At 36.0% G+C, this 25,838-nt stretch overlaps 1 protein-coding gene across 5 annotated transcripts in view; it reads right to left on the bottom strand.

The window, feature by feature from the left end:
* The window catches only part of ADGRB3 (adhesion G protein-coupled receptor B3), a 461,840-nt gene that overhangs the window by 242,425 nt on the left and 193,577 nt on the right, over positions 1-25,838 (bottom strand). For all 5 annotated transcript variants that reach the window (XM_009689155.2, XM_068937480.1, XM_068937481.1 and 2 more), the window contains 4 exons: positions 22,830-22,994; positions 21,725-21,889; positions 14,656-14,757; positions 14,005-14,111 (listed from right to left, as the gene is read on the bottom strand). In XM_009689155.2, the coding sequence (XP_009687450.2) occupies positions 14,005-14,111; positions 14,656-14,757; positions 21,725-21,889; positions 22,830-22,994 (539 nt within the window). The remainder of the gene's footprint in view (positions 1-14,004; positions 14,112-14,655; positions 14,758-21,724; positions 21,890-22,829; positions 22,995-25,838) is intronic.

Genomic DNA, 25,838 nt, shown 5'->3' with positions numbered 1-25,838 from the left:
CCCAGCACAACTACCCTCCTTTGGGTCACACCATTTATGCACAGCCTCATAAGCACCTTTTCCTCATTCTCTCAGGCTCCAATCCAGAAGTTCCTTTCTCTAATCTTTAGCCACCTCTGCAGGACTGGCCTGCCTTGAATTTGACTAGCAGCATACCCTTAGCAGTAGCACAAACAAGTCAGAAGGTTACAATATATTAAGATAAGTAAAGTGGATGAATATTAGTGTCAGTCAATTGAACGGCGTGACCACAGCCAGCCAAGCTCCTGGCAGGGCACAGTAAGAATGTGCAGCCTCCTTATTATCAGCTTATTATACAATTTATTTTCTTGTTATGAGACAGCCTACAACTCCTAGATACAACTTCACAGGCCATTCACTCAGTTAATGTAAATTCCTGTAGCAGTAATAATGCCAATGAAGATGTTCAGATTACTATCAGCTGAAGATCCAGACTCCTAGATTACTGGCATAGATACCACAAGTGTCTTTCAGCATGAAAATACAAAATATTCCTATCAGCAGTTGGGATAATGTCTTTGTCAACATATTGCTTATTTTCTATGCTGTGGTCACTGTGATATTATACACTGTACAAGAAAGTTATTTTGTTCACCACTGTAGGTCCTTGCACCTTCCCGTGAAGGTCATTTTTAGTGGTTTTACAGGCAGGCTCATTAAAAATAAAAGTTTATGAGCCAAGATATAGTGAAATGAAGCAGCTGTTAAACTGATACTCAATTGTCAGTCCAACCTCTAGCTGCCTGCCCTATGGAGCTACACACTTGAAAAATTACTGAAATGTTTAACTGGACTTTTACTCAGGGTCCAAGCGCCTTTGTCCCCTGATTTATCAGCAAGGATGACACAGAATAAAAATGCCTCCTCACAAAGTCAGATCTAGGCTTCAGGCATTACAGTAAAAATTAATTACAATACTGTAATTACAACAAACCTAAACAGCTACTAGACATGATTTGAAAGGACAGCAAACAATGAACGTTCAAGAAACCTACAAAAGGTTCAAAAGAACAATTTATTTAAAGATTTACTACGTCATCCTTTTTTTTTCAGTATTTTATTTCATTTGATGTTGGATTCATGGCTTGGTATTATTAATGATGTCTTTTATGCATTTTATGGTAGGGGGTTGTGTAAGAACCCAAACTAGAAGTCCTTAAATGGAAGTGAAGAAAAATGTTTTGAAATAAGAATATAACCTGAAATTGCTCATGATCTGCCAAACACTGCTTTGTACCTCCACAGCTCAACACTAATATTTTATAAAACATTTCTCATGAGGTTCTCAACACACAGAACAGGAATATTCACATCACCTACAGTAGTCACCTGAATTACATAATTGTATTAGAAATCTAAAAGCTATTTAGAATGTAAGTTCCTCTAGAGAACAATTCAGAGCACCTGAAATCTAATCTTAAATGCTCTGAATCATGTTACCTAACCTCTGTGGTTTCTAACCTGGAGGCTGGATTGGTGATACCCCCTAAATGAATGTTAAGTAATGAATTAAACTCATTTTAATAATTACCAGCATTAAGGCTCAGAAAGGCTTTACTTGGAATTCTCAAGTCTGTGTGCTTAAAGTTAGGCACATAAATAAAAAGGCCAGAAAACATATTTTTGGCTGCTGTAATATTCCCATAGGTGTAATAATGGACTGAACTCATCTCATACAGCATGCTAATGTTTAAACTAGAATGTGATGTCATTGTGAGGAAGCTTTACCTTTGATATTTGAGGAAAACGTTACTACAAAGTGTTTTTTCTGATCATCAGTGGACAATCCTTTAGCTGTTTTAGGAATACAGAATCTAAAAGTTTCATTTACTTTCCCTCACCATCGTTCAGTATTCACAATTACACTAGTTTCTTTTAAAGCTGTTTCCAGGTACAAGAATATGATTTCACCCGTCTTTTAAATGAAAGAAGTAAAGGCATAGGTATGCATCTGAATATTTATGATCTAATTTCATATAAGGATCTTTTGCCTCTTCTACACATACAACATTTTATGAAGGAGATTGCTAAAGCTATATAAAATAATTTTCCACTTTGTTATCAGCAAAATTAGTAGTCTCAATCTAGATCATGATAACAAACTTTCATAAGTAAAAGGTTCCTGCAAGGAGGAAGGAAATAATATATTCCCTGTGCCTATAATAGAAAAGGAAAAACAGTAATGGGTTTCAATTATGTCAAGGAAGATAAAAGTTACATATTAAGAAAAACTTTCTAACTGTAAAGGGAGTGAAGCAATAAAGTTTATCTGGAAAGACTATGCAGTCTTGCACATTGGAGGCCTTTAATAACAATCAAGAAAAATGCAGGAGTAACTCAAACGTAGTTGATTCTGACATCAGGGACAGAAGTTTGGGCTGAATGACCTCATGAGTTTCCCTTCAGTTGTGTAATTCTGTAATACTTCCATGCAAATAATCCAAAACCCAAACTAAAACCTCATAAAATTTACCCCGACTAGAAATTTTGAAGGTTAAGGAATGACTCGGAAACTGAACTTTTACCTTACTGAATTTACCCACTGCCACAGTGTACCATTTGCTACAGCAAGTTTGTGCAGATAGTGTGCCTCAGCTGTCCTCTTAGCACTCAGCTTACATTACTGTAACCTTGTTTTTCATGGGACTTATTCCTGACTGACACTGATGAAAAGATGAGGATTGCTTCCCTGTATACAGTTTTCTCACTCTTATAAACCTGTTACTTTTCTGAGGCAAAATAATCATCAAAACAGTGGTTTATTCTCTGAGAAAAGGAGCCAGCATTGATCACATAGAATTCTGTGCTGTTCTAGATGTTCTCAGATAAACTGAATCTCTGCACGGAAGCCACAGAAACTGCATGTGCTCTTCCATATGTGACGAAATATATTGCAATATCTTTGAAGAAAATCATCTAATATCTGTGGGTCTCATATATTTTTAGAAGAAGAATGTGACAGCCCAGAGGGATGCTGAGTTCTTTCACTACCCTACCTCTCTCTCTTACAAGAAGACTCAACAGTATTTCACTCAACAGATTTTTTTTGCCGCTTTAATCTATTCTATAAATATTTGTTTATCATAATCACCGTCATCGTTATTATCATTGTCACTTGCTGCCTGAGAACAAAGTTTAGAACAGGCCAGAATTCTGTGACTAACGCTGGCTCCTTTTCTCAAAAGAATAAACCACCGTTTTGATTAATAGTTTGCCTAAGAAAACTTATAAGTATATGAGAGTGAGATAACTGTATGCATACAGAGAAACAATTTTCATCTTTTTGTAATGTGAATCAGTCCTTGAGATATAATCCCTAGGCAGGTGTAACTGCATCACCCACAGACTAAATACGGCTATAGGCACACAGCTAAAAAATGTGACCTCATTAAAAGTCTGTAATCATGCATTCCTTGACAGAGAAAGTCATTATAAAGTTTCAGTATTTTATTTATTGCTTGGATTCAGTAAAATTTATGAACTGGAAGGTCATAAGATTGCTCTTCAGTAGAGCAACAGATGGCTTTAGGAACGTGAAATGAAGAGTTAAGTTATTAAGGGATTAAGTTCTGTTTTGAGTTTAGATTTTTCTTTCTTATATCTACTGTTGTGTTTGTGGACCAGTGTTTATATTATTATCTTATTAAGCATTGCTATTAAGTGCTTCAGTTATCTGTAATTAAATCCTGCTCACATTGCCATGCTATGTGAGGGATCTTGTTGTTGTTATTGTTGTTTCTTTTTTTAACTAGAAGGCATGTCTTTGGGATTTGTGTTATCTATGCATAATGAAACTTGACAAGAGCAAAAGTTGAGAGGGAAAGAGAATGACGAGTCTGAAAGGCTTGATTTCATTTTATGACAAATATAGCATTGCTGGAGGTAAAGTCTCTTGGCTCTCCATACTGACTGAATGGCTAGGGCTTGTGGTCGTAAAGGGACATACTAAAAATGATTTGTCTTTCTTTTTTCTATAGTACATGCTCATCCTGGTGCGTATCTATCCCTAAAACATAAACCTCTGATTAATTGAGACAATTTATATATTTATTTGATTTTATGTCTCTATACGCTAATTCAAATCATGCTCGCTTCTGTCTGCACGACAAGAATGGTTCTTTCAAGGAATTAGTGTTACTTACTGGAGAGCCCTAAATTCTGTATGGGAACATTGCATTAATTTGTACGCAAGAGAATAATCATCTGTACCTCACATACTTAACGAAGTTGGGCTTAAACATGGTGGGAGAATACAGCAAACGAAGCAGTGGAGCAAAACATCAGAGGGGTGACTGTAGTGAGTGTAACATGCTATGACCACTGCTTTGCAGCTAGCTGCCTAGCCATGTTCCTGCAGTCATTCTGCAAGCTGTATTAGAATGAAGGTTCCTGCAGTTCTGACAGACTTTAAGGGAAAATTAGATGAACGCTTGCTTTACTGAGTTTTTAAATGGCCTTCATCTCTTGCTTTCCCTTTCGGCCATACTCTAGTGGAGATCACCTGTTGCCTGCAGTGTTGGTTGGCTTGGAATATCAATGTGATCAGGGAGCAGTCAGCTCCTCACTGCTGCAGCAGATCTCAATGTAACAGCAGCAGCAGCAGAAACCACTGGAAAACATTTCACTTAACACATACATTATTTTTTGGTAAATCAGACATGAAAGGATGATTGAGGCTGCTGAGATGATAGTGGGGACTTTTCTTTGAATTTTTCAAGAGGGATTGTTTAGTTGTTAGAGTAGATGTTCAAATGCAGAAAGGAAGAAGAACAGCTTATTTCAGTTGAATGAAATTGTGTTTTGCTTAAGTAGGATAGAAGGGAAATATTTTCTTCCACTGTATAGCATTTCTAGGTTTGGGGTGCGTGGGTATGTTGCAGAGATCAAGCACTGTAATTTCATGAAAAGAGAAGGTACTATGGTACCTAAGGTATTTGCACTTTCCTCATCCTAAGCTGGTCATTTCTCGTACCTGTTGTAACATAGGCACGGAAATGTAATATGCATAGTTATGGACAGAGTAATGATTCACTTAGGATGGGATGGATGGTTTCCAGTTTACACATTTCATATAAGTGGCAGAAGTATCAAGTTACAGATTTCCTCCCTTTGTCAAAGTGCATATTTATTTACAGAAAGTGAAGAGGATCTCTTAAGATATTGAGAAAGGCACAGTAACTTTATAACATGGTGTTGAAAAAACTTTTAAAAATTGAGGTTTCAGTCCGTCCAATGAGTTTGGCAGGGCAAGCAGAGCTTTCCCACAGCCAGATAAGGGACTTCACCAATAAGCAACTAACAATACTGAAGGTATTAATCTTTTTCAAAAGTTTTGATTTTCTCCCATGCAGAATGGGAAAATATTAGTGTGGTAGAGGAAAACTGTTGCCTGCCACAATCTCTTGATCAATTGCTTTGTGAGAAGAGAAGATAGAGAGAAATTCTCAGCTTACTGCTGGGCAAGAAAAGAATGATCGATCACCGACTGATATAACTACCCTACCTCTCAAAGGCAGGGAAGGTGAAGATGAAGAGCTGGCATACATCAGCTATATAAGGATAGACCGAGGCAGAAGAAAAATGTTGTTATTAAGGTCTATACATTCAAATCTCCACAAAACTAAGCCTGGCTGCTTTGCTCTGCAGCTATGTAAAAAGAAATGAAGCAGTGAACCAGCAAAAAGAAGCAGTAAATTTTTTGGGAGGATGCCTTTCATTCCCATGAGCAGAGCAGTCATTCCACTGAGGAGTACATGGACAGGCTGATAAGCTGCCCTTGTAATATAATTTGGAAAAACAAAATCATCTCTAATGAGCTGCAGCTGAGCAAATCATTATTCACCTCAGAGTTCCTTTTATCAAATTATATTTTAGCCAAGCATTTGCAAAATTGTGAATAATGCTGCTGTGGAAAAAGTGGAAGCAAAATTATAGTATGAACTAGAAGTAGCAGAAATGCATTTTTATGGCTATATTATCAGTTTGATATGCAAAGATTCACCTGCATAAGTTTCCATACTCCTCCATGAGTTTTAAATATCTTGAAACCAGTGTGATATTTCATATGCATATTTCTCGTCCCTAACTCTCAAAAGTTAAGAGGTTTTAGGTTTTCTAACTTCCTCTCTCTGACAGAAAAATGGCTGGATTTGCACAGATGCATGTTTGATTTAGGTGTTAAATCACTCAAGTTGGCATAAATTAGTATCACATATTTATCCAAGCAACTAAATGTAAAATTTCATCATCCAGGATTGAAAACTGTGCTATACAAATTCAGAAAGTGAGCTCTATTAATAGATTTTCTGATAGTTCTGGTAATTTTGGAGATGACCTTCAGAAACAGAAGAGTGTTGGTTGCAGACTTTAGTCTCCCTCCTTATTAACTGGCATAACAGAAATCTCTTACAAACTAGAATGTCCAAAAGCCATCACTTTAGGTGCCAAGGCTATTCCAGTGTATGGTGCGGCAGTGATATATTACCAATGAAGCAGACCCCTCACAAAATTATCTTCTTTTCAGATTTAGTAAATCCTGTCACCTAAAATGCATACATAATAGAGCAGAAAACAGAAATAGCCCAATCTATTCAAGTATTTTCCATTTAAACAAAATCAGTTTCTAACAATCCTTGGTAGGGTCTTATTTCAACAAGTTTAAATAGTCTCTGTTCTTTTATGCAATTTTCTTTTTTAAAGGCAATCTATTTGCTCTGCAGATGGGTGTGTGAAAGCCTAAAGGTAAATGACTTGGACCCAAAATGAATTCACTTAAAGTCCCCTTCTAGGAATAAAATTACTGAATTTTTGGCAGCAAACCAGTTCCCCATGACATTCAACAATCTCTTGATTTCTGGACTTGAAAACAGCAGATTTAAAGTTGGAGTCAGTACTCCTTTTGGGAAACAAGTAATTTTCTAAGAGCGAGAGACAAAGAGAAGATGTTGATTATCTTCCATTTTTTAATGGTTTTCATTGCAGCTGGTCATAGGGGCTTCAGACACTCATTTCATAAAGATCCCAGAAGCTAACTCATTGCTCCTCCACAACAAAATATTGTAATCTAATTTCCACGTTCTGCATTAGCTTCTGTTCATGTTTTTTTGTTGCTTTTTAACAAATTAAGTCTTTAGCTATTGCTCTCAGAAGTTGTTCATAAAAAGGATCATGTAGGATAATCCTAACGCTGCATTCTTGCTTCTTAATCTTCTCGTTTGTAGTCCACCAAACAGACTTTAACAGACTTCAAGAGAGAGGATGAAAATGAAAGTAACTCTTATTTGAGGCATTTCAGTGACTCTTACTTCTATGATACCATCTGAGTAGGAATCTGGGCTACTAATTACCAAATCTGTTCTTCCTTCTGCAGGCACTCACACCCAGTCATGGTACAAATAGATGAAATTATAGTCGAATAGTTGAAATTAATAAGAAATTACTCTCTCAAGAAAGATTTTATGCTGTTTGTCTACATGAGGTAGAAAAAAAAAATTACAGCATCAAAGTACAGCACAGAATTTCTGGTTAGCTCCAACTCTCCTGAGGTGTGCTGGTCCAGTTCTTTTGGAGTACAACACCCAACATTCAGTTAGTTTCATATTTTATTACTTTATAGACTACAACAGGGAAAAAAGAAAGGTCTGAAACTTGCAAGAGGATGAGAACTGAGAAGAAGAAAGAAAAAGAAAGACTTACTTAGAGAATGGATTCTCCATTGCATCAGGTATTTCAGGGAAGCCTGAATACCTTTCTATGAGAGATGCTGTAGTTCAACAGGATGTCATGCTAAGGCTAAGTAATCATGACTGTCCCTTGCTGGACTTAACATATATATAAAGATCAAAGCAGAAATTAGATACTGCCTTATATACTAAATAAGGGTTGCAGCAAGAACAGTGAATTGCTTACTAGTATACACTTGAAATCCTTAAAAATGAAATACGTGAGACAGACTAAAATTTGAATTTATGAATTATACATCCCAGTTCAGTAGATTCTGGCAGTCAAAGTGTACATATGTGGTATGTCTTTTGCCTTAACTTCTTTGTGCCACAAGAAGAAGCAATGCCTACTGATTCAGTCTGGAATCTCTCATGGCAATGCTAAACCTGAATTCACAATGTATTTAGTCAGTGGAGTTGTATAACATTTGATCTGCTTATAGAATTTCAGATATGCAGAATAATACGTCAGAATGTTTTGGATATATATTTCTTTTATAAAAACATAGCTCAGAAAATACTGGTCCAACGTAAGAAGGTACTACTCCAAGTTAACAATTTTAGGTAAATAATTAGGCAGCATATTTTCTGTTTCTAGATCAAAAGAAGATAATAAAGAGTGAGTAGAATACTTCCATGGCATTATACAGTTCTCAGATTGGGTCAGTAGATCATCTAATCTGCTTTTCGATATACAGTAGTCCATTACGCTACAAACAGATATCCTTTATAGAGCTTAAAATGTTAGTTATATCAAACAATTTCAGTTTTCAGAAAATGACACTCTATGCTACAGGCAGAAAAAAAAAATAGAGAGTAGGATATAACAAGGCCCACAACTTCTGCTATGGCAGGAATTGATTTGGTAAGATGCACAAATGGTCTCCCAAAAACCCAAACCATGTCTGTCCTGCAGAGAAGGACAAAATCTTAGAATTCTGAGAAAATGAGAACTTTCTGAGAACCGGAATTAGGTAAAACAGGAAAATTCCTCCCTATCAACTGAAATATGATGATCAGCACGTGACTAAGAACTATCCACAAGGAACAGAAGAAAGGATCTTTTCTGCCACTAGATCTTATCCATCCTAAGCATGATACAACAAATAATTGGAAACCTTTATTTTCTGTAATGTCCCCTTTCTCAGGAATACATTTAACAAATTGTGCAACAATGGGCAAAATATTTCTTCTTAGCCCCACAGATGACTGCTAACAGTCCTGAAACATGGCACTTCACTAGGAGCATCTTCTTATTAAAAAGCTGCAAGTACTACAAACACACTAGGGAATACAAGAAATCCTTGACTGAACATGCACTCAGAAATAAAAAAAAGTTATATATAATCTATGATGTTTCTTTTCCTGTTCATCAAGCTATTGTTTGATTCCCTAGGTCACATGATTCCAGAAGGCAAATAATAGGTATTTATCACATCACATTTTCCACTTACAGTGCTACAGTAAGATTAATTCTAATTATGTTATTTTAATACTGTTATTAGGACTGACCAAATAATTTCCCAGGGGTTTATTTGATGGATTTTGGCATTTTGTCCCTTAATTTATTCAGTGAATAATTTTTCATATTAGCCAACCAGCTGTATAAGCTGGTCAAATAGTATTTGTTGAATCCATTTGATGACTGATTTGTACCAAACGCTGGATAAACTATTCATGACTAATTGGTTCTAATAGTCGAGGAGATCTAATTATCATCCATGGTTTTAAAAATGACCTGTATTCCACAGTGCACAAGGTAAAATAAACTATCAAAAGTACGGGCAGTATGTTTGTGGCGTAGCTGAGATGTGTCATCCTCTTAACTGCTTTTACTCAAGTTCCTACACACGGATAGCGGAGGGCACCTTCCCTCTGATGACGTAAGCTGACTGTCAGTCTCTACACCATAAACCAAACTATTTCATCTCACTGTTTCATCATGTTCTACTGCAAAGTCTCTTCAGAGATCCCACACTTACTCTATTTTTACTATGTCAGTGTTTTTCTGTGCTCTGATATGAAGAGAGATTAAGATTAAGAAGGAACAGTGGTCTGGTGATTAGGCACTAAGACATAGATTCTAGCTTAATCACAGACTTCCTGAATGACTCTGAGTGCATAATTTAACTGATTTCACTCAGTTCTCTGTCAACAAAAAACTGAGACAGTAGTACAGCCTAATCTCAAGCAGATGTTGAAGAGAGACATTCATTAAAGACTGAATAACTCTGAAACTGTTGTAACAGAATATCAAGTATAGAATTGACGGAAGTATCAAACAGCGGTTCATATATCTAGACAATTCCATTTAACTAATGGAAGACCCTGCCTTCTTCTTACACATTTGAGGTCCCATTGCATGCCTTTCCTGAGCAGAGCCAATGATTACGCCTGGCACATTCTGTGAATGGCTGGAAAAAGAGATAAATTATGCATGGTGCTGGGGTTATGAACAGAGTATATTACGATTAGCATTATGAGAGCATTTTGCTTTGCTGACTCTTTACTTTTGCAAATAGACTACCAAATGGGTTTTGAGATGGAAAAATAAGGTGATTTCAGTATGATTGACATAGTTACCATATTGGTCATTATTACAAGTCTTAAGTCAAGCTGAAAGAGATGCAGCACTAGCTGGATTTCTTAATTAGTAATAATTAATTAATTAATAATTAATAAGTCTAATAATTATTAATAATTAGCACATGAGTGTCTGTACATGAGACTGCACCCCCTGTAGGTACATACAGTAGGTACATTTTTATATACTAAGAGGATGATCTTCAAGGGTCTATCAACTATTATAATGTAGATATTCTATGCTGTACATAGCATAGTATTATAGCTTAATGTGGACGAAAGGTGAAACTTGCGTTAGCACTAAGAAAAAGCATCTTTAGGAAAGAAAGTTAAAATCATATTGATATTAGAGTGGGAGTCTATGAACTAACTTTTTAGGATTTCTGCTTTGTTTGAATTCCCAATTCCACTGAAGTCGCGAGAGTCACTAGGGCCAACATTTTACAAGGGCTGGCCCTCATTGATGGACACATGCTGCCCTGAACTTCTCTACCCAATATCCAAGCTGGCCAGATGTAAAGTTTTTTTAGTATATAAATAGTAAATAAAAGTAAATGTAGTAGCCTTTGGATTATCTTCTAGCCCTACTGCCCATAGCGCACCTTGTGTCCCTCAGGCTGACTCTTTCTCTCCCCCAGAGAAAGATGGTTTTACTACCTGTTGGGAATGATTTCTCTGCCATGCTATCCTCTAAACGATGCTAGGCATTGGCTGAGAGAGTGCTGGCTGGCAGGGTCTCAAATCATGTTAGGGGGTATGCTAATAAAGGAACAGTTAAACAGTATAGATGATTGCAAGGACGCATCTGAGCTTGGGCACTCACTGTGCCGTTCATTTATTTACTAGTATAACTGCAATCTTCCAGTCCAGGATCTATGTAGCCAGGCTAGCAGGCTCTGCGGCCAAGGTAATATTCTCTGGCTCCCGGTATATGATATACTTTTCATCAGAGAGTATTTGTTTGGGCATAGCATCATGTGAATTCAGCTGCATGGCTTCTGGGCTGGTTCTAGATCCTATGTGGCTACTTTGGATGGAAAAGAGGTAGAGACCTGTCTGTATTTCTATAGGCAGGCATCCCCTTAATGTATTAGGCATTTTCTGTATAGCATATATATCAGCTGCTTTAAATCAACTTCAAAAATATCATTCATTTGAAGACTATATACCTGCTTTTAGTCTACGCATTTCAGAGAAGAAATGAAAGAGATCCAGCTCTCACTCAGATTTCATGGGGACATTCACTGAACTGAATGACACCTCCCCACTACTCTTGGTCTGAGTTGATAAAATAACATTATTTGTAAGTTAAGCACACTGAAAAATCTCATAAATGCTTTCATAAGCACACATATTTATTATAGCCATACCGTCTGTCAGCAACTTCCTTATAAAGCCCTATTTTCAGGGATTTATAGAGCTGACATATGTATTGTGGGGGGACAAGCCTACATTTACAGGGCTATGACCTTATAGGTCTTTACCTCTGTTTTCCATGATTCTTTAAATAATTTGTATTGTTCACTTTGAGTGGCAGCAAGATGTAAGACAAGTTGACATACTTTGTGAACAGCTCGCAAGTGTAAAATAAATCCACTCGTCTCCTTTAACTTGTATGCATATAAAGTAGAGTGAAATTTAGTGCGGCAATAAGATAGTTTAGATGCTTGTGTAACTTTTAAGAAGCTTTAGTTATTTTTAAATGTTCTTTGGCAAAAGATTATTTCACAGTGTGGTCTAATCGTATTTAATATTTTGAAAAAGGAAATAAAAAACAACAGATAAATCTGATCTGGCATAGAAATACCTTGTTCTGTCCAACAATGACCCTTTTCTGCCAAGACAGGCCTGCAGCTTTTCAAAAATATCAATGCCCCACCAAAACTTAGCCAGGGAAGTCATACTGTTGAATAATATGAAGGAGTATTTCCCAGTGTTTAAGTTGCTTACAGGTGACTTCTAGTAATATCATGAAAAAGAAAGGCTGAATATCAATACAGAAGCAATGGCATGAGGATCAGTACTATGAATAAATGTTGACATGAAATCTAGAAAGGCAAAAGCAGAGGAAACATGCTTACAACTCTCAAAGCAATGGTCCTTTGAAATGTTTCAGAAGATTATAATATTTAAATACAAAAATAGCAAGCAAAAAAGAAATAATTTGCTCTGCAGATGCAGAGCACCAGCTCAAAATGAAATATTTCACATTTTTCTATCAAAAATATTATTTTTTGTTTTGAAGTATGCTATTAAGATTATTATTCAAAATCGGAAATATGCAACCTGCAGTAGTTGCATTTATTGTGTTAATTACAAAAAATATACTTTCTAAGCAAATGCAATGCAAATATAGCACTGCCCCGCCCATGCATAAAATTATGTTTAAACATACTATAAGAAAGAAAAAATATCAGAACAAAATATCAAAAATATCAAATGCAAAATAGTTACAGTCAATTTAATGTTGTTGCTTCCGGGGCAAACACTAAAGGGATAGAGCAACATGCAGACTTCCGTGTATAAAAATAAGGTTCCTTTGCAGCGGGGAAAATTGCTAAGGTACTTTCTTCTCTGCAAGTTTCAAAAAACGCTTGTTTTGGTTTACCCTGAAACTGAATCCCAGGCCTCCACTGAGTTGGAATCTAATGAAACAGAAACGCGGCTCAGATAAATTCATCAAAATCTCTTCCAACTGGCAAGCTAGACTTGAGGAATGACAGCCAGACTCCTACTTTTCAAGCCACCAAAGACTGTTAAACATGTTACAAAAGTGTCGCATTTGGCTGAGAGGCTGGGAAGTTACTAAGCACACAGCTATATTAGCGCCCTTCTGCTGAATGATTAATGGAGCAGTGGCCTTTGGAAAAGGAGGTAGAGTAATAAGAATGTCAGAAAAATATATCATGCAGGCAAAAGCCATTGTCCATGAGAATCTTCAAAGCAGCTCTTCCCTCTACGTAAACCTGGCTGAATGCTTGGACTGTGCAAATAGGATGCAACCAATACAGCTAGCATATACCGTGGCAGTATATTTATAACATAATATATAAAAGATACAAAATAAAAAAAAACCCAGTATATAAGTGTATAATGTACATGTTTTGCAAAAGAAACTTTTTGTTAAGAATGCTGAAAAAAAATATGGCATTTTCTCATCCAGAGTTACTTTATTTCTTCCGAGATATTGCAACAGCTTTACCCTCTAATCATTTTCCTCTGCTTCATTTGAAGGTGAAGTCCTGTATTCGATAGCAAGAAGAAATATAATCATTTCTGACTTCCTAGTGTACAATTAAAGAATTCAAGGTATTATAAAATTACTTAGCAGGTCACTCGTCCAATAAATCTCATGTATTCACATCTCATTTTCTAATAAGCCAAAATATGTGTCTTACCTTCTGCCCCCTATAAAAGTTTCACATAGTGATCATGGAAAAAGGGAGCCTGCATCATTTTTTTCCTTTCTACGGTAAAGACAAAGGTTCTTTCATTCAAATACCAGCAATAAAGAAGATCAAAATGATATTCATGAATATAAATTATTCTTTCTTAGGTTTATTTTCCTTCTGGCATTTCGCATCAGAAATATTGCGTGAGAGTAAATAGGTAAGTTTTTTTACACCAGTGATTAGCAGTGAATAAACAGAGCAAGTACTAAAGCTGGCTTTGCACCTACTGAATGCTGCAAGTGTCTGTACTCATTTGATATGCATCTAGCAAAGCTTGGATGTTCCCAGAAGGCCACTCCATGAACACTGAGAGAGCAGCGTCTGCTAGTGGTGCCTGTAAGTCACAAAGAAGACAAAAAATGGAAAAAATGAAGCTTATTTAAGCTACAGTCTGCATTGTTTTAAAAGCACACACAAAACAGTTTCATACAAATGATCAGCAGTGTGTATTGAATATTATAAGATTCTGAAACACATTTCATTGCTCACTTGGTGAGTATTTAGCAGGTTTTTTTAATTAAAAAAATCTTCATGTTTTGCTTCATTTTCATCAATTTGCTGGATAGGTTCTGTCAAGTTGATTTCTTCTCTGCTTTTCTTTGTGTATAATAAACACGGAAACACACACACACACACACAATATGTATCTATATATGTGTGTGTGTGTATGTATGTATATGTATATGTATATCACAGATCCATTCATATACGTAAACTGCAAGAGATAAAGCATATGCATGTACACGTATATGTTTAAGCGTGTGTTTGTGTGTGTGTGTGAGTATGTATACGAGTCTGGCAGTTATTATGTCTGAGAATATACTGCAAAAGATTTGTCCCTTTTTCTGTCATCATGTAGTTTCAATATAATACTGTACCTGTGGCATTGAGAGGACATCGATTGAATGCCATGTCCCCAGCTGGGGTCCTTTTCCACACCATTGACATTAAATAGTCTTCAGGACATATTTCATAAGGTGCTGCCATTTAAAAATGAGAATTCAAAAATAAACATTAATGTAAAATAGATATTTTCTATCAGAAAAGTAAGTCTTCAATCTAATTCTTCCTGGGATATATATATTATCATTATGATTTCATTTTAAGAATGACATACATAAATGCAAGAATATAAAAACTGCGTAACAATTGGCTTTGTGATGGTATTTATTCCATAGTCCATGCATCCATTCTCTTCAGGAAACAAATATTCTTTAAATTGTATCTGCAATGTTAGCAGTTTTGAACCTTTACTTATTACTCTATTTTCTTCAATAACGTTAAGTATCTAGCATAAGTTTATGATAATAGCCTCAAGCTGTGATGCCTGTTACACTAAACTTTTTCTAAGATTTTCCTAAAATAAACTGTATGTGAAAGAATCCATTCTAAAACCATGGTTGAAATATTACATGTGCTAAAGTTGTCAGATAAGAACTGTATATTCCGGAGATTAAAAAGTCGATTATTTCTTTGAAATGTTTATTACAAATTGATAATTAAGCAAGTACAATCAATAATGTGGGGCTGAGTGGCTATAAAATAAAACAACCTTTTAAAGATATTTTCACATTTCTACAGTGACAGAACCACATGGGGAAAAAAAGGCTTTTACAAATCCTTCATGTTTCATTTCCATATGGTCATGATTTTCAGATTAATTTTGCTCTCTGTATTTTCTATATTGTACTGTAGATTTCTAGTTTATGATTTTTGAGTAAACTAGATCAGCACAGCAAACATCTGGCTAAAGATGTTTCATAACTTAAAGCACTGACAAATACCACTTGTTGAAATCTAACTCATTTTGAGTTCAGGAGAGAAAAGACGAGTTATTTCAAAGTATCATTATATATATTTCAGGCAAATTGTAACACTACTGTGTTATGTCAAAGCATTTATTAAACAAGGAAAAGAAGAATAGGAGGGAAATGCTGTCACACTTTTACAGTGGGGTGGTAAGGCAGAAAATAATTCAATGATTTACGCATGGTTGCATGTGAAATCTCTAGCATATGTGGCACCAGAAACCAGATTTTACCAGTTCCATTGCCCAACCCATAAAACCATCCATCTTCCCTGTTTCGTACTTCTCCTGACAGAACAGTGAGGTGAGCAATGGAGCTGACCACATTTTCATACCAAACTGTACCCTCTGTTTGTGGACAGCAAAGAACTCCTTGCAGATGTCCCAATAAAACTAATATGAATCACAGCTGTTCAGAAAAATCGCTTGCCTCGCCATCAATATTCCCGAACTGTAAATCAAGACAGTTGAGGATGCTAAAAATCTAGTGATCCCTTAATGGCAAAACAGAAAGAAAGTTGGTTATATTCATAATCTAGAATACTAACACTGCTGCTTCAGACACATCCAAAGAGTGAAGGCTGGAAGCCAATCTTAAAATGGGGAAAAACAGGTTTTGACAAACCTAAGTTATTTGGTGACATAAGTGAATGTGATTGCCATCATACTGTGATCTTGTAAACAAAAGAAATATTCTGCAAGGTCAACATAAAACAGAGGTAATATTATAAATTACATAAATGTGCTAAAGCTCAGAGGCTTTTGATAAGTATGTTTGTCATGCAGCTCTAGCCATTTCAAATTCTTTGTGTTCACTAATAACACATATCAAGGCTGATCCTCAGACCTGAAAATCTTTCTTCTCTCTAAATAATGTGTTAAATGTTCTTTCTGAAAATATACATAAATATTGATTATATAAACACATACATATATCATGTTATCTGATTTATGTTAGCAAGTTACAAGTAATATCAGAGATTTTTCTGTCTGTTTAGAAGAGTACTACCCGTGTGCTTTTGCCTCACACTTTTCAAAGCTCAAAATTATTGGAGAGCCTTTTATCTTTAGCGTGGCGCCAAAGATAATCTGTGTACCTCTGTGCTGTGTTAAAAGTAAGAAGTCTTCCCAAGGCCCAGAATTATCAGGGGAGAGGTGCAGGAGACATCACTGAGCCCAGGCTCACAAGTTTTCCTGGACCTTGGCTGACTCTCTGCAGTGCACAGAGCTGTCTTTCATTGCTTTCTACAAATATGTGGGACCAAGGAATGCAGTGCATAGAAACCAAACCAGTTCTTCCCAAAGTCAAAACATCTGTCAGAGCTTACCAATCAGGCTCCCGCCCACATTAAAGCATCATTAAACACAAGTTGCCCACGGAGACAATACAGTCACATTGTAGTGGCATTGTATCTGAATTAAAAAGCCTTGTTCGCCCTGCTCTCTTTCCTCAAGACCAGTTCAAGCATTTCTGTTACTATGGCACAATTAATTCATAACATGCACAAAGATAAACGGGAGTTAGCTGTACAAAATCATAGAGTATTGCTAAAATTTAAAAGCAAACACCAAATACTGAGATAAATTTGCTTCAGTTGGGAAAAAAAAAAAAAAAAAAACCCTCTCTCTTTCTCTGAAGATGTGATTCAGCAACATAGCAATAGTCTACCTGGGGTCTGAAAAAGCTGTCTGCTATACACAGGCAAAGCAAGCAACATATACAGCTTCATAGAACTTACAATCTAACTAGGCAGCTAACAAATATAAATATGGGAAAGGGTGAAGCCATTCAAAGGCACACAGAAGATGATAAACAGAGCTAGAACTACATCCGCTCTCTTGAATATTAACTCAATGCCGTGGAAAAATTATCTTGAACAAAAGTAATAGAAAAAAGCTTTTGAATATTTTGTAAAATAGCAATGTAATTAGAGATATAACAAAACCCAAAGGTTCAATACCATTATTTCTGTGTTGGCGACTATTTAAATCTTCCCCCTTCTCATATTCTATCAAACATAGCTAGTATTGCCTCCGAAGAAACTTTCTATCTTCATTAGGAAGCGGTTAGCTAGTCTTCAGCAGCAGCTGTTGTGCACTGTTGTCTTTTTGTTAACAACCAAGATGACTCTTTCCATTAATTTTTAGGTCAAAGCAATTCCTATGTATGTTTTCCACCACTGACAATAGGCTTAGGAAGAAATATTGAATATCTATTTTGAGTAAAAACTGGGGAAAGCATAAATATTACAACTTTATGGAATTAAATGTATAGGTATTTCTGGAAACCAATATTGTATCATTTGAACATAAGATATTCCTAAAACTGTCACAAGGTAACATAAAGTAAAACATAAGGTAAAATAAATTTACAGAAGCACCATTGTGCATACAGAAGTCTTCTCTCCTGAATAACACAGTATTTCGTTCTCAGTTCTGTCATCTCTTAGCTTTTACTGGCCCATCTGATGCGACTGACCCTATTTCTCTTATGTATTTCTCCAAAGGCTGCTGATCAAGCTGCTATGCAACTCCCTACCAGACATGGGTTGCAATTTCTTGTGTTATCTAGCTTTATCCGTTATTTCTACGGGATAGAGCTATTGCTTGTTCATCCAGTGCTAAATTTTCCACAGTGATTTCTGCTCAACAAGTTGCCTAGTAAGTCCAGAAGGTTTTTTTCTCCCTGCCATAAAGCTGGTAAGAGCAGCTGGTTTCTATTTCATCTGTTTATTTATTTATTTATTTTTCTTGTGCATTCCTCTTTGCATCCAGAAGGATGATGTTATTTACACAGGTTAAGTACTGTCATAGGATTTGGTAGGTGTGAAATGAAATGCTGTTGCTGAAGCGGTAACCTCAGCAGAGGTTTGAGATTTTGCAGGACGATGGGAGGACTTTCTGTCTTCATCTGACACAGACTGAGACACTTGATGGCAGGAAAATAAAATGTATGTACTTCACCAAAAGTCTGCATACAGACCCCTATTCACAGAAGTGGAATTCTGCACAGAAGTGTGTAACACATGATCAGAAAAATGGGGAAAAAAGTGTGTTCCTTGTCTCCTAAAATGCTTGGCTCTCACCTAAATCTCAGATAAGTGGATTAGTTTTCTAATGTGGAGTGGGAAACAGTTCAGCATTTTTTGCTATTATCCGATCCGAATTTCCTTCCTACGAGATAGACTATGCTACCTTATGCTACCCTCAGTGGACAAGGACAATTGATAATCTATTATCTGGATAATACCTTTCTGTAGACTTTGAAGTCATTAGTATATTCCAGCTCAATTTCCTCTTTTTTCTCAACTTAGTTCTTAATTTTCTCTTAGGCGATGTCTCCTATGACTTTTAATATATATTTTTTCTCTTTCTCTGGTCTTTCTCTGATATGTGTACTAGAGTTTATAGAGTACTAAATCCTTAACATTGCTGACCTGTTAGGAATGAAACCTAACTTTAGATATTTGGGGTGCAACAAAAGAAAAACGACTGAAGCCAAATTATATTCAGATCTTAATTTTCTGTTGCCAGAGCATTACACAATAGAAGGAAACAATCACAGTTTCAATATATCTAATTGTGAACAGATATAAATCACAAGGAAAGAAACTCAACGCTTGTCCAGAAGTCAAGCCATTTGGGAGACCTACTTTCAGATAATAATTCTGACCTTACCTTTCTTAGTGCTGCTTATATTCGGCTTCTAGGAGTGTAACATGTAATTCAGCCCCTTTCCAAACCAACTGAAAAGCATCACTGATCGATTATAAAGAACATTTTGTAAAATGTTCAGAATGTACAGAACCCAAATAACAAAAATCAGTCAAGATTTTCAATAATCCAAGTGATTTTTAGAGTTTTTCTTATTTGAAAAGTATTTTATTAATAGCAGCTAGCATAATGGAAAAAGATTTTATTCTTCTTTTGCTTATACAATTTTAAGTCTGCAATAAATTCACTTTCTGTAAGTCCAGACCTCTGGGTGATACAAACGGGTGTAGCTCCATCCACTTTACAAACACGTTAGGCAGACCTACAGAGCTGAGGATCCGGTCTTATACTAATGCAAAACAATGGCAATACAGGAAAAATTAGATGTTTTTGTTTCTCATGTTACTCAAGGGCTTATCACAGAAAGAGAAACCAGTGAGACAGAAAATAGCTTTTCTGAACTATTTTCGGGCTACTGAAGAACAACATACAAATCATGAAAATTGCTGTAATAGCATCATCATCCCTTGCTGACTTTGGCATCTTAACTTTATTTATACTTTGAAGCACAGGATTGATAATGGTGCTAAGTGAGTAGAGAGTCATCTCTGTAAAGCACTTTTCAATCTTACTTGGTGTTTATAACATGTAAAACTGTCTATCCGTTTATACTCAGTAATATAGTATTTTGGTAAATTGTCCACTCTCTACATCTTCATCTTACATGCTCAAGGAAATGTCACTCTAGAAACAGTTATATTAAATCTGTGTTATTCATTTATAAACTTTCACACAAGTATTATTTTTAAAAAGTGCATTAGGTTATTACGGTTTCTATAAACATTCAGATTTTGATCTGGAATTAACCAAGTAAATAAATAAATACAGCAAACGGCAAATAATGTTTTGTCTGCATTTGACTTGTAAATACATTTGTAAAATATTTTATTAACAGCAGGTGGCAACCTTTGAAAATTGGATTGCAGCAGTGTGATTTTACTTCTAAATATACACATGCAAATTACTTGAAGAATGATTTTGTAAGCGGAAGCTGTTTTATCTGAATGTCTGCTTATTGAGAAGATTCACATTAACCACTTACAGCAGCATTTTTATGGAGGAAGTCTACATTAACTGTGGGAATTACAATTTGTTTAGGAACTCAATACAAATACTATTTCATACTGCTTTGCAAATAATGTGCATTTTATTAAAATTAAAGAGAATATTTGAGATGTAAGTTAAATTTAGTGAACTTCTCTAGTAAAGTATTATAAATTTATAACTACAATTATTCCTTTTATTATTCTTCAAATGCAACATGATTCATCGTTTTACTATACTGCAATATCTTGAAACTCTTCTTTGATGGCTGTCAGGGGATAATTGTCCTGCCTATGAAAACAATGGCTTGACAACACAAAATTCACATCTGATATGTTTCCCTTTTCCTGACCCAAGCATCCCTGCCATTTAAGTTCTTTCCTTCCCTAGCAGAGAATATAGCCATTGAAATGTGAAGTGGAATTGTGTAGAAGTCAAAGAGATTGTTAAATTCATTTTCCTGCTATACTCAGAACGCATGATTTCCCAAGTGACTGACTAAGGTATCCTACACTGTTTGTATCTTATTTTGTTTCTGTACACCTGACCAATAATGCATTCTTTTACTTTAGGAAAATGTCTCCTCAGAATATGATCAGATTCACCAAATGTTCTTGGTTAATCCCTTTCGAGAAAGCTCAAATGTGCTCTTATTAGCATTTATTGAGGAAGACTTAAATCTGTCAGAAGGACAAAATAAAACTGCTGAAAAGAAACATGTTTAAGATTATATTAAAACAGGAAAGGCATGCCTTTTTATTTTAACTGACTTTCTTCTTTACAGAATGTTGTTCATCTATTCCTTCATTCTGTACATCACAGTAAGGTTAATTCGTTTCCCTTGTCTTCACTGCATTGGAATTTGCCCTCTATATAGATGTCTGCTGTACACCGGATAAAAGGAACTCCATGATTTACAAAACCAGGCCTAATACTCTCAGAAATAGTGCATTCTGGAGGAATTTCTGCATGAAATCATCTCTATCCGAAATAAGGTAGCTGGATCTGGGCAATGCAATATTTTTTTCTGATGAATTTTATACTCTGGCATTTTGATTTATTTAACAAAATGAGGCATTGCTTATATATTCAATTGGGCTAGTTTACACCTCATTGCTTATTATTCAATTGGGCTAGTTTACACCTAGCTACAGAAATATAACTCCTATTGAGAAAAAATAGCAGTTACTTGCCTAAAGCAAGGCCAGACATGGCTTTTTATGAACCTTGCTGTTTATACATCGATCTTGTCTCTCCTAAAGATGACTATTAGAATATGCCACACAATGGTATATATAACAGTGATTATATTTGGTTCTCACCTGGGCACCTCTGTTCACTGCACCGTCTAACTTCCTCTCCAGTTCCTTCACATTGTTGCCCCGTCACAGCAGCACCTTGACAGATCCTTATTCGTCTCTCCCAGCCACCGTCACAGGATTTGGAACACCCACTCCAGTGTCCCCACTGGTTCCACTGGCCATTTGCTATTTAGAAAAATGTCATAATTACAATCATGACATAATGACCGTCATACAGGAGGATGGATAGGTTATTCTTTACTTAGATAAGAGAAGAAAGTCCCGAGTAGATACATTTATTTAACAAAAACATGTTACAGGAATGTAACATGGATGTAAGTGCACGGGACCTCTAAAGATGGGGATGTCTCTACTTGGCTCCTAAAAACGGCAAGTGTTGTCTAAACGACTTGCATCTCAAGGTAAAATAAAAAGAGTTGATGTATATGAACTCTGAGTTAGACTGCAAAACAGACATTGTCACTTCCATATTTTTTGCTTCAAATGTATTTGTTGTATAATGCCATTGCATACGCACGCATAACGACATACATTTACAATATACATCAATACTCTGTAAAAAATTAAATAAAACACTCTTGCATGTGATATTTCAGAAGCTTGACTTTACATGCTCTGACAGCGTAAATGAAGCTTAAAATTTGGTGTAAACATAATTTACCCACACTGGAAGGCTGCTTTTATATTTTATAGAGGGTCTCCTCAACATAGAAGAGGATCAATTCAAATACGTTCAGTTTCTATGTTCTTGTGAGACATTACACTTTTTAGTTGTCAAATATTTATTTCTAAAATTATTGTATTATTTTACTTAAACGATGGTAAAATTGAAATGCAGATATGCAACCTCTGTCACGCAGTCTTTTCAGCCGAACTCTTTATTTTTCTGTCTCCAGGTGGCTCCTCAAATGAAAAGGAGTAAGGCTCCAACTCCTCCTCTGGAGGAGCGCTGCTCTGCCATTGCAGGCGGCTGGGATCTGCGGAGGCCCAGAAGTCTGCCTACGCGTCACTGCCTCCACTCTCAAAGCTACGGGCAAGGCAGGCCTTTAATTCTCTTTCAGTAACACGTAAGTGTTGCTCCTTCTCTGTGTGAATCACTACTTACCGGTGCACTCCGGGTTATAGCACTCCCTGCTCTCAGCCCAGGGACCCCGGCACTCGGAGCCGCCGTGGGCCGCGGCGGTGCACTGCCGGCTTCTCTGCTGGGTGCCGTTGGAACAGGTCACTGAGCACTGGCTCCAAGAGCTCCACTCCTGCCACTGTCCATCCACTGCCACAGCAGACAGAAAAGAGATGAACACACCAGAATTACCATCAAACCCATGCAGTGCCTCAGGGGCTCATTCTAGGTTAGGAAGTTTCAGTTTAGGTATGAATGCAGCTCTTGCGCTAAACCCAGACAGCAGACATTTGCCTTCTCACAACAACCTTACTGACTTGGAAGGCTTTGAAAATGTCGCTGATAAAAGATATCATGCCAAACACAGAAACTGTGATTATGAGCTACCTTAAAATCATTTAAAACTGTTTTCCTTCAAGTAAAGAAGTTTTCATCTCCTCAAAGTGCATGCTGATACAGCAACAAAATAATTATGAATTTGCTAACACACCATATTTGAAAGTCCACCAAGGGTTTTTTTTTTGTTTTGTTTTCTAAAAAAGTCTTGTGCTTTCAGGCAGAAGTGGGAGCCAATCTTGTATCATATAAGACTCAAGCCCTTGAAAATGTTTTTTTACCGCTTCAGTGGCCACTTGCATGGGTCAACTTATAAGATTCTTATCCCTGACTGTAAAATTAAGTCTCTTTAGCTGAATAGTAAAAGGAAAACATGAGTTACCACACTGCCTCAAACACAGTCTCTCTATTCTCTGCATTTATAATGTCGCACACACTTTTATTATGTACCAGCCTTCCAAGGTAAAAGACCCCAGTTCTTCCATGTTCTTTTGAGATAACATGTATTAGAACAGAAATGGCCTTCCTTAGTCCTCAGGTCTACTTCCTAGCTCGTATATTGTATAATCTTGCACATTCAGAATACTGCATATTCTGAACTTCTCAAGTTCGGTTTTAAACAATATAGATATGGTGATCAGTTCTGCATTTAGAATTTTATATCAGCCTATTCATTTTAATCTGGAGAAGCATTCTCATGAGTAAAAGTTTAGGACTGTTATTTTCAGTTTCATATATCAGCAAGTTTGTTTGGGTAAATGAAAATATTAAAAATCAAAATAATAAGTAATGCAAAAACTAACTAAGTTCTCATACAAGTAAAAAATTAGTTCTTCTACAATGAACAATAGATCTAGACAGTATATTATAAAATGTGTTATTACTTACTGTACTAATTCAGAATTCTATATTCATACAGACTTCAACAATCATCAATTGCTCATTGCATCTGCAGCTACCCAACATAAACTCAAAATTCAGGTTGTAATATGATGTTATTTGACTAACAGTATTCTTTGAAAACCTGGTTTTATAATCACAGTTGCTGCAAAAGCACAACTGCTGAAAATTAGTAACTTCACTTGCCAATCCCTGACTTCAGACCTCTTCTAAAGAAATATTGCAATGGCAGCTTTCTATGTTTGTAGTGTTAATAATTAAAAGAGGAAGCAGAATTTTTAAGTTAGTGGAACATGAAAAATGTTATGGGAAACATTATGGAAGTTACATTTTAACACATCCCTCTTCAGTTTTATTCATTGCTATATAGTATTTCTAGGGTAGGAAAGGTCAGATCAGTTATTACAAATGAGCAGTTCAGACACCAGCTATATGCCTTTGCAGTCAATAGGAAGTGAAAGAGCCTTCCTCTAAACTACCATGCAGTTTATGCGACTACTTTACTGTATTTTTGCTACAGTGTCTTTGGAGATAACTCATTCTGTGGCTTCTCATATATATTTCATGTCTCTTTCTTCTTTAGCCTTAGGAGCAAATAGTGTGCAAGTTTTCCTTTTTCAGAAATACAGCTAAAAGGCTAAAGCATTGATCATGGTGATTTCCGTATAGAACCAAGCACTGAGATTGCAGCAATTCTTAATACTCAGTAAAGATTTAAGCTGTTACTTTTAAATGCAGTCACTATATAACTTCCTCTGATGAAATCCATTCCGGTCAAGAGAACTATTAAAAATCCAGAATTCTCAAATAAATCCTTATTTTGACAGCTTCAGTGTAACATCTTTTGCGCTTCTTTTCAATACTGAGGTGAATTGAATGCATTAATTTCTTCTCTGCTATTTTTATTTGGCATTTCTCTTGTTGTCAGCTCTGCTTCATGCTCATATATCTTGTTAATTACTTTTGTGTAGGCACATGTAAAATTGTGCAGCTGCCAACTTGGCCTAAAAACTGGATTAAGTCATTTTTCTGTGGCTGCATAAAAGACTAAAATTTGTCCATAAATTCTGTGCTAAAGTTGGAGTACGCTTTGCTGGCCTGAAGAAAAACAAACTTCAGGGTTAGTGAAAATGAAAGAAATTTGGTGTTAATTCTATGAGGTGCTAAGTTCTACCCATGTTTTGACTTCGTCTCCATTTGCAAATCCTCAAATAACCACTTGTTAATGAAATGTGCATCAACCCTTTTCAGGATGAGCGCCAGTCACAGAGAATCTACTGGCAGCAGTTTTGTGAACTGTGCATACGCAACAAGCCTATTACAAGGGCAATCTTTCCTTTGTGTCAGACTAAACTCATGAAGGAAAGCTTCCACACTACAGCTACCTGACACCTTTTTAATATCTGAGTATTATACTGAGTTTAGTAATCACAAGGGAGATGATTTTTAAAGGAAAAATTTATTTCATTACATATATATATATATATTTATACCTATACACACACACACGTACACACACATACGCAGACATATATTTATATACTTAGAAGTTTTTTTCAAAATAATAACCTATGGACATACATTTTTTAAATTAATTTTAAAAGACTGTATAATTTTGTTGAGTTAGTATGAATTTCAGTGAATGGAGGGGCTACTGTAAAGTCTACACATTGATTGCATGCTCGGGGATAGATTTTTGGAAGCGGTTTAAGCAACAAACTCCCAGAAATTAGACACTTAACAATTGTGACTTTCCCT

This window comes from Struthio camelus, chromosome 3, assembly GCF_040807025.1.
Source record: "Struthio camelus isolate bStrCam1 chromosome 3, bStrCam1.hap1, whole genome shotgun sequence".
Lineage (NCBI taxonomy): Eukaryota > Metazoa > Chordata > Aves > Struthioniformes > Struthionidae > Struthio > Struthio camelus.
The sequence above is the reverse complement of the archived record's forward strand: the minus strand, read 5'-3'. Positions and strand labels throughout refer to the sequence as shown.